At 40.1% G+C, this 9,477-nt stretch overlaps 2 protein-coding genes across 2 annotated transcripts; both read left to right on the top strand.

Annotated features, from left to right (window-relative positions):
- The first annotated feature begins 198 nt into the window (after window positions 1-198).
- On the top strand, window positions 199-5,212 carry mreg (melanoregulin). Its single transcript, XM_067478224.1, has 6 exons — window positions 199-372; window positions 533-788; window positions 990-1,152; window positions 1,453-1,543; window positions 1,626-1,789; window positions 2,080-5,212. The coding sequence occupies exons 2-6, from the start codon at window positions 694-696 to the stop codon at window positions 2,266-2,268; spliced, it is 702 nt and encodes a 233-aa protein (XP_067334325.1). The 5' UTR covers window positions 199-372; window positions 533-693; the 3' UTR covers window positions 2,269-5,212.
- A 368-nt stretch (window positions 5,213-5,580) lies between these two features.
- On the top strand, window positions 5,581-7,411 carry tcap (titin-cap (telethonin)). Its single transcript, XM_067478225.1, has 2 exons — window positions 5,581-5,914; window positions 6,142-7,411. The coding sequence occupies exons 1-2, from the start codon at window positions 5,760-5,762 to the stop codon at window positions 6,530-6,532; spliced, it is 546 nt and encodes a 181-aa protein (XP_067334326.1). The 5' UTR covers window positions 5,581-5,759; the 3' UTR covers window positions 6,533-7,411.
- Window positions 7,412-9,477: the final 2,066 nt, after the last annotated feature.

Genomic DNA, 9,477 nt, shown 5'->3' with positions numbered 1-9,477 from the left:
ACTATCCAAATATTATTATTTATCTATTTTTGTATAGATCTATACTTCAGTAATTCCAGTTAGTAGGCAGAATTGTGTTGTCCTCTGGGCAAAACGCAAGAGGACAAGAGCTGGAACAGCTCACATGATTGTGCTGTGACTGTCTTCTGAGGATATGAGTGTGTGAATATGTGTTTTTATATCGATGAGAGAACAAGCATCTCACTGCTCTCATTGTCCTCCATGTAAGGCTGATGAGAAGCAGCAGTCTCTGGGCTGCGATCTGCATGAGTGTCTTTATCTGGATGGATTCTTGCCAGTGATTTGTAGGACAAACCTCTCCTGGATGTGGAGCCACAGTGGGCTCCTCAAAAATGGGAAGCGGAAATTTTGGTAAAGATTTGGGACCTTTTTTGTAGATTTTTTTTTTGTTGGTGTAATTTCTTGTTGTCCTGTCTGATAAAGTTTACCATAAATTCTTCCTCAGAAACTGAAAAAGGATTAATACATTTAAATGGATCATTTAAATAATGTGATATCTACTTTTTCTTAGGCTGTGAATAAGGTCAGAGCATCTTCAGGGACCACATCATTTGGAGCTAAACCAGCTGTGTTTGTGGGATCCACATATATACTTCTTGAAGAGCCAAGAAATTTACAATTTAGTGAAATACAGCTAATCCCTGGATTGTGAACACCGAGTGCACTCAACAGATGGGTTCAGTCATCAAGAAATTCTGTAAGCAGTTCTGCTGCTGCTGCTGCATTGGTGATGTTGAAGATGAGGATGAGAAGCAGCCACTGTTACCGTAAGATGATATTAAATACATCAATAAAAACGTGTATTATAGTATATGTGTATATTGTCCACGGTAAATTGTCCTTAATAGTGTCAGTAGGTAAGTCTACGTATTTACAACTAATACTACTGTATTTATCTATGTACAACTATTGTTTTATTGTGGAATACTGTTTTTCTGGGTGCATGTGTCTACTGGGCAATCATACAGGGATGATCCATTAGAGTATTTTAATCGTGAAGTCCAGAAGCGTCGTGATGAGGAGACTAACTTGTGGAGCGAACCCGGAGACCCCAGCCACACAGAGAGGGATGACGACCGGACCCTTTATTCCCTGCTGCAGGCCAGGAACAAGATGCGCATGGGATCCTCAGTATGTATAAATGAAAGATACAGAAATTTGTATTGGGGATTTTCTGAAGGCCATTTAAGATGAAAATGAAAAAATGGTGCTAGTGAAAAATAACTGCTAATGCTAATTGAATTTGTTTACATAAAATGCAAGACAAAGAAAATATTAGGGAGTCATTATAAACTATATGAAATCATTCTTATCGGATATTCAAACTGGCCATAGCTGACCAGTACAATGATCCATTGTTGAATCATAAAAAATAACAGTGGGCTGAAGGAAAATCCTTTTAAAATCTTTTCTCGTCCTTTTGATGTTTAGGGTTATCGCCGTCTTAGTGTTGACATTGAGGCCATGAGAGATACGCGGCGCGAAGTAAGAGACAGATGGAAGACAATCTTGGAAAATCTAGGTGAGACTGGATAGATGTTATGTGAGACCCACTGACACCTCTATACACTGAGTAACCACTAATTGTCTCGCTTCCTCTCCAGGTTTTATGGCAGAGGCAGACTCTCTGCTGACAGTGTCTGCCAGTGCCTCGCTTGACCGTATGCGTAATGCCCCAGCAGCACGTGACCTTCTTCAGACGCTCCACTCTGAGACCTCCGTCTTCAGCAGCAGAGAACCACCACCAGAAAGATATCTGTTCATCCTGGTAAGATCAGAAATTTGTCACAACTGTAATGAAATTGAACTTTAAACTCATACTATTCCCTTGCACTGACCTGGATCTAATACTTAGTAAACAGCCACTCATCTGAAAGCCTAACCTTTAAAAAAACATTTTAGGGCTGTTTCTCTCTATGATCACACCCAAGAAAGGAAATAGTTTGACACATTCAATCCCAAATGGTGCAGTAGAAAGCATCACCTTAACATATTCTATATATCATATATCATATTTCAATTTCTTGCTCCAACCAGTTTGTTTCTCACTCTTCACAGGATCGTCTCCTGTATCTAGATATAGCTGAGGATTTTCTTGCAAAGGCAAAGCGCTTCTATCCTCCAAGGGATGATTCTGATGAGGAGCCAACGGGCCTTGCCATAAACCTACCGCTGCTGCTGGCCAGAGTAGAGGCCATGAATGGAAGGGGTGAAGAAGAGGAGGATGAGAGTGAAAGAGACGATTGAGGGACAGATGTGGTCATGTACCGGCTGCAATAATGAAAGATACGAGGCAGGGGGCAGTAGTCATCAACCCTAGAGACCTGGATCACAGAATTGCACCATGTGACTACTGCTTCTTGGATGTTGAACAGTTTTTCCTCTCTCCCCAAACTGCACCGCTTTAATCTTACTCTGTTTTCACCAGTTCAAATCTAACAGGGCTTAGCATATTTTTTCTGTCTACTTAAAAGTGCATTGAGTTTATAGCCTGTTCATTGTTTAGTTGTTGTGAACCTTCAGGGTAGCGATGTTCCTGTGAGTAGAGTCTCTTTATATGTTGTCCTATGATTATCAGCACTTGTTTCATTTGATCACATGATTAGTAACAACACTGAAAAAAGTAACACGATAATCTGATGTCAGATATCTGTTGTAGTTTCATGTGTGCTTGATCTTTTCTAAATAAAGTCTGCACTTGCTTTCCTGTATTTTAGAACATTTCAGATAAAATGCAATATAGAGAGTGCTGGAGGATGGATTTTTATTAAAAGGTTTGTGTATGTGACTATTAAGTTACGTGACTTCCAAGTAAGAGGGCTTTATACCCACAGAGTAGGTTGCTGAAAAGGTGACAGTTTTTGTATGTGTTATGGTCTATTCCCCAAATTAATTAAGAAATAAAGTTGCAGGCTACAGCCACTTTTGTGTACAATTTAATCTATTAATATGATACCTACCCTGGAGCTAGCTCATGTGAAAAAAGAATAACAGATCAACTATTTTTATGGCCTAAGGCAATTTGAAACTTAAATAGAATTTGCTGTGTAGAAACCTTGTAACAACTGAGCAGTGATGCCGCTGAAATGATGGCACACGGCAACAATCATTTGAAATGGAATACAAAGATCTTCAGTCTCTTCCTATGTCTCCATGTGTCCTGCTGTGTGCAGATAATTTTCCTGGGCTGATGCAGCCTGTCCAGCATCTGACCATTCCACTGGGACCAGACTAGGTTGCAAGATAGATGGCGATGGCATTTTGGTGGTCAGCTGTTTGTTGTTGTTGTTGTTATGCAAGAGAGACACTCTGGTGAGGGCACGTGTTTGAACACGGCACCCGATAAGTGATGCATTGGCAAACACAATATCAGCACCACTCTGTGGTGCCAGGATTGTCTGAAGCACTCAAGAGTCAAGAGTCACAGTGGAGTCCAAGACGGTTCACTTTGTCTCAGATTCTTCGAACTGCAAAGCAAGTACAGTGTAGGAGGCTCCTCTCTTTGTCTTTTTAGACTTACTCTCACAATACTTTACCTTATTTAACCTGTCCTGACAGGCCTGGACTTTATCTTGCAATTGCCTTTCTCCTCCCCTTCTCCCTCCCACTCCCCAATGCTCTTGGTGACAGCTCATTTAAATGTTATTTCCCAACAGCTGTGGGACTGTTGTTATGCAACACAAAGTTCTTCCTGGCCGTGCCAGGTTCAGGTGGAGGGGCCACTGTGACAGGGCTCGCCTCATCAGTGGTCACCTTTACAGACCCCCCTCATCTTCATTAGCATAGCATGACTCACCCAAAAACAGCTAAGAGATGAAAGACATCTGATGTCCTTTCATTTTTAGTGAGTGAATACACAAATGAGCACCACACTGTGAAGAGTCACTAAGTTAAAACGTAATTGCTCAATATCAAACTGACTTAAAAAAAAATTATTTCAACATTGAAGGATCTTGCATAGTGACTTACTAAGTTTCTGACATGGCATTTCATGGTTGCCATGGTGTCATAACATGCCTGAGCACACGACCCCAGGGATACCTAAGGCCCTTTTGCTCTCTTTTCTTTATCTGACAGTAGCAATGCAAATCACTTTGTTGAAAAGATGCGGAAAAGAAATTGAAATATTGTAAGGCAAAGGTAAAATAGCATTGTACAGCTACTTAAAGGAAATGAAAAAAAAATGCATTAACTTCCCTCAATAACCATTTATATGCAATAAAGCATTTAATAACAGGCTCTATTACATACAGATGTGTGCATTAATGTATCTCACAACAATAAATGATACCAATTAAATACATGTAAAGCTGGTGTAAAAACTAAACGGTAACATACATTATTAAAAACATAAAATGGAATAATAGTGCAGTAGTAAATAGTAAGTATTCATACAAGTTCAGTATGAGTTCAGTATTGATTACTCGCTATACATATAATCATGAATAAGCTATCTATCTCTCTGTCTTTATGTATATCGCGCTTATAAATGCTAAATTGTAGTGACAGTATTAGTAATGTCCTTTAGGTATGAAAGTACATACATGCACTCAAATCATTATGTATTTCATGTCATACTCTGGATCAGGTTTAACTTGTGAATACTGTATTACTACATGAGAAAGTCCTTGATGAAACACTTGATGAAAGTGTGATTGATTAGACTTCTTGTCCTTAGGATGATCATACGTTATGCCTTATGTGCGATATCTGATATAGGTGAATATCAGTCCCCAGTGTGGATGGATGAGTCACAAACAGGGACCGGTAGTAACTACACACCAGCACACAACTGTCAGGGGTGAATATTTGTGTGCTTGTGTGTGTGTGTGTTTCACAGTCTGTAACCTGAGTGGATTATGGCTTACGTGGCGTTCCAGCGCTGAGGTAATGAATCACAAGGGATAGATCTCTTACTTCTCCTATGAGGAAGTGTACTGTAGTGACATCCGTAGGGTTTGATGTCACAAAGCACATAATAAGGATGAAACTTCTTTTTAACTTTATTATTAATAAAAAGTCAGTCAAGATTAAATGGAAACACTACATAACATCCTACTGCTTTGCACCTTTTATCCCTAGGTGACAAATGTGTTGCGGCTGATCCCTATGTATTTAACCTACATGTCTGAAATATCCTTTGTAAATGAAAAAACAGCTGCCTCACTGTTATTCTTCCACAAGAACACAGTGTCACTTGCTGCTTTATGTACATCAAGATTAAAACCTTTTAACATTCCATCCGAAGACTAATCACCCATTGTGTGTTTGGCTGTCTACATGTTTACACAAAGTCTCTCTATGATATGTCGCCCTCTACAACACTGTGATCACAGTTGAAGTGGAAAGTGCTGGGCTGAATGAGTACAATGGAATGGATATACAATTTGAGAATCAGGGGGTTTTCGGCTCAATTACCCGTAACCCCTCCTCAGAGTGGCTTCCAGCTCTCAGGGAATGAGATATGGAGCACTTGGTGTTGAATGTCCGTACACAGTGATTGTAGAGTGACAACATGGATCATAAATAGCAACCGAGCAACTATAAAAGTAGTGGATAGACCCCATTCCAGGCATAGACAGCTTGAACAAAACAGTGGAAGCCTGGAGATTCAGCCAGCTGAAGCATCACTTTTTCCTTGAGCAGACATTCACATCTCAGTCACAAGACCAGACCTCAAGACTGATCAACAAGACCCACTGGGAAAAGTAAATCAAAGACAGAGCTTTCCACAGCAGATGAAGATGCCAATTTGTACCGTTCTGGAGAAGTGTAATGGCGTGGTGGTGGCAGCTGAGCTAACCTGTAGTGTACGGGAGGAAAACAAGGCTCAGAGGGAGAGCTACACTGCTGACTGGCACAGTGTCAGCCTCAAAACTCAACCTCAGGACAGGTGAGAGCTCACAGAATGTCCAACCTGTCACCAATGAATCAAAAGGAAAAGAGTTGATATTTCTACTAATAACCTCTCGACTGTGATTTAAAGCTTTCTTTAACATCACAAGATGTGCTGATCTCCTGTTAGAACTATAGTCGTGTTGAAACTATGGTGACGCAAATAACGTGTTTAAATAACAGTAATTACTCAGAGTTTCTATGCTTTTTTCTTATTCCCCTCAGTCAGAAGATGCACATGAATGATGACTCTCGCAGGGAGACTATGTCCCGGCAGTGGCAGGCCCGTTCACTGATACAGAAGTGTCCCTCCGGTGTCTTCAGAGTGGGCACAGTAGAAAGAGGGGTAAGGGAACACCAGCTGTTGCCAAAGAGAATCACCCTCCCCTTGCCGATCTTCACCCCTGCAGAGTTGGGTGGCAGGCTTGGACGTGGAGCCCCACATACAGAGGCGGACCTGCAGCCTTTCCCCACACCAGATGGAGTTTGTCCCAGCAAGAGGAGTGTGGACGAGATCACCAGAGACCTTCCCCCAGTCAAACCAACCCTCATGGACTTTGTCAAAGCACCCCAAGTCCTTGGTCGCTCCATGTCCCAAGAGGCCCAGAGAGGGTGAAAAATTAAGAGAGGAGGAGGGGATGTTAGGGAGAGACAAGAAGGATGACAGATATAGAAGGACAGTCACTGATCAGAGTGTGTCAGGAAATATAGATGTGTATATAGATTTGTCTCTAGTGTCTTTCTTGGTAAACCCTACATACTGTAGATCTTTAGCACTATCTTTGTTTCTTATGAACCCAGCACCAGGTAAATGTCACACTTTGTCAGCGTTGGCATTTGGTGGTCAGTGGTATGAGAAATGGTTGTGTGAACACATTTGCACTGTGATCAAGAGGCAGGGGTTGTGTTCTCAGCTGTCACAGGTTGGAAACACTATGAGCCAGCTGTAGAACCAACATGAGCTGGAGATCCTCAACCATGCCACATGGGTAGTCATTCGACTATCTGTTTTATTGAATGGTGCAAATATTCTCATGTGGCAAATTAATTCTTCTTGAAGTTCTTCAACTCATGTATTAGGTAGCAAAAACATGCAATGATGCAGAAAGTGATTGATGGAAAATGACATGCATAGGGATGTTAAAAGAGAGAGAGGAAAGAAGGGGTGAGACCTCAGAATGATCTCTGTGAAGAATACACAAGGCTCTGGCTGGCTGTACAGCACACGTGTACATTTGTGTGTGTTGGTCTGTGTGTGTGTGCCATCTGACACCTCTCATCAAGAGGACTTAGGAAAATTAATAACCTGTTCTTTACTGTGTATTAAGCAATATGTCTTGTTAGTCGAGTGACAGTCTATATTTAAATCTGATAGAGGAACAGATACTGACATAGCTGAGAGTACCTAGTGGTGTAAATGCATTTGAATATGTGCTATAATGTTGAGATTGTTCTAGATATTTATTATTTTTACAAATAAAGGTTTTCATAATCATCAGTTGTCTGTCATTTCTGTCTAAGATGCAACATGATTGTATTTTTAATACATTTTTTGCTGAAGTAGAAGACTTTAACGAGAGACAAACATGATGATCCCTGCAATGTTTTTAAATTAACATAACACCTTTCACAAATGTTTCTGCCTAAAATGTGACCACACTGTAAGAAGTAAGGGCCACTGTTTACAGCCATCTTTGCATCTAAAAAATGCACAAAGGTTCACTCATATAGCAGTTGCACTGTTCTACATTGATTTGGAATTTATCAAAGTTGCATAATTTTTTTAACACAAATTTTACTCTTTTCTGTTTTCTTACTGCAGCAGAGGAATATGATCAGCTGTTTTTTAACTTGGGGATACAGAGTGAAACTATACAATCTAACTGTTGAACTGTTGTTGAAAAGAAAAGAGCTTTTAGCTTTAATTAAGATTAAAGTTAAAATGCAACTTAAGCTAGTAGCATGAGTCTCAGGATCAACCCACTCCATTAAACCCAGCCCTCTCGTATCCTGCTCTGAAAAAAGGGTGAGCCTCCTGAAAAAAGCTTTAAAAGTATTTATCTCCACTGCCAGCGAGCCTGGATCACAGGAAGTATTGAAAGCGCTGCCTCACAATATGATAAGTTTTAAAACATATTTCCACTAAAAAATGGTTTAAGGCAAACGTTTTCACGCAATTTTCTGGGAAAGAGTACTTATTCAGTTTAAGAGTGGAGGGGCATGGATAGAAGAAAATGGGGGAAGTCATGCAGGTTTGGACTGCTGCTCATCTGAAGCTGAAGAAAGAAGTCCAATTGACATGACCCAGTCTTCGAATAAGATAGAGAATTAGGGATAAAGCAAACAGGGATTATGGCCAAAACATGGTATGATAGTAAAGCAATGTACTGAAAATACTAATGAAAGTATTAGCGTAATTATTTAATAATAGAAATAAAACATTTTATTTTCTGACAGAACTCTTCTAGACAGTCTGCTATAAATAACCGTGTATCTGTTTCCCATAATTTGGATGCGTACAAACTGTCCCAGCTACTGAGCAAGCACCACTTCACCACTTTACATCCCTCATATATCTTTTATGTTCCATGTCTGGTGTTTGTTCTCAAAACAACAAACGACTGCCCGGTTCTCCTGTTAGTGTGCAGAGCTGTAATCCATGTGCTGCGTCACCTCCTTTGTTCTTCCTACATATACAGTTTACTCAATATAACATTAATTATTAATTCTGCTATTAGCTGCCGTCCTAAAAAGAAATCTCATTCGTCTTCTGAATATATTTGTCTCTTTAAAGCCCTTCTAATGTACTGTGCCTCTCTCTCATCAGTCTCACTGATAGGCGGCGTTTCGTGGTTTGATATTAATAGCTGGGTAAACATTGGCATTACCGTGGAGACAGGGGAGAGACATTCATATCGGCACGTTCCTCTCATTAAAGCTCTTAATCCTAGTGATTTATCAGAGATTTGGGTGTGCTGCCTTCACCCCCTATCTTTAAAATTATCCTCCCACACTGCTGCTGAAATCATCCCCACCCCACACTGTCACAGTACAATCTAGTTTTCAAACTCCAAATAACCCTACAGTACAAACACTGGAACTATTTTCAGTGGATGCCAAGGAATGAGGGATTTAGATGATGTAAAGTTGTCACAGAAAAACCAACTAAACTGACGCTGAAATTCTTTCCTATGCTTCAGCTGTCACAGCTGCTTACTCTCTTTTCCTTTTGGAAAAGTCAGTCTGCTTCTGCAAGTTAACCTTATGAACTAGGTTTCCAACTGTACTACATTAACTCAACACCTCTTCCTTTACCTCAGCTTGAACCAGTGAGACAAAACACTCATATGCCAAACCTGTTTTTTTTAAACACCTAAATATTTTGTGTAATTGTTGAATTGCACTATTTTAGCAAAATATTTCACTGATTTAATCTTTGTATTTAACTTTGATTTGTAGGGAAAGAGTATTATGCCCCCGCTTATTCTTCTGAGTACTCATCACAGTGTATTTAAAGACAAGGTCACATAGTGTTACACAGCAAAAGTGGTGTCACACTGA

This window comes from Channa argus, chromosome 15, assembly GCF_033026475.1.
Source record: "Channa argus isolate prfri chromosome 15, Channa argus male v1.0, whole genome shotgun sequence".
NCBI lineage: Eukaryota > Metazoa > Chordata > Actinopteri > Anabantiformes > Channidae > Channa > Channa argus.
This window is presented reverse-complemented; position numbering and strand designations above follow the sequence as displayed.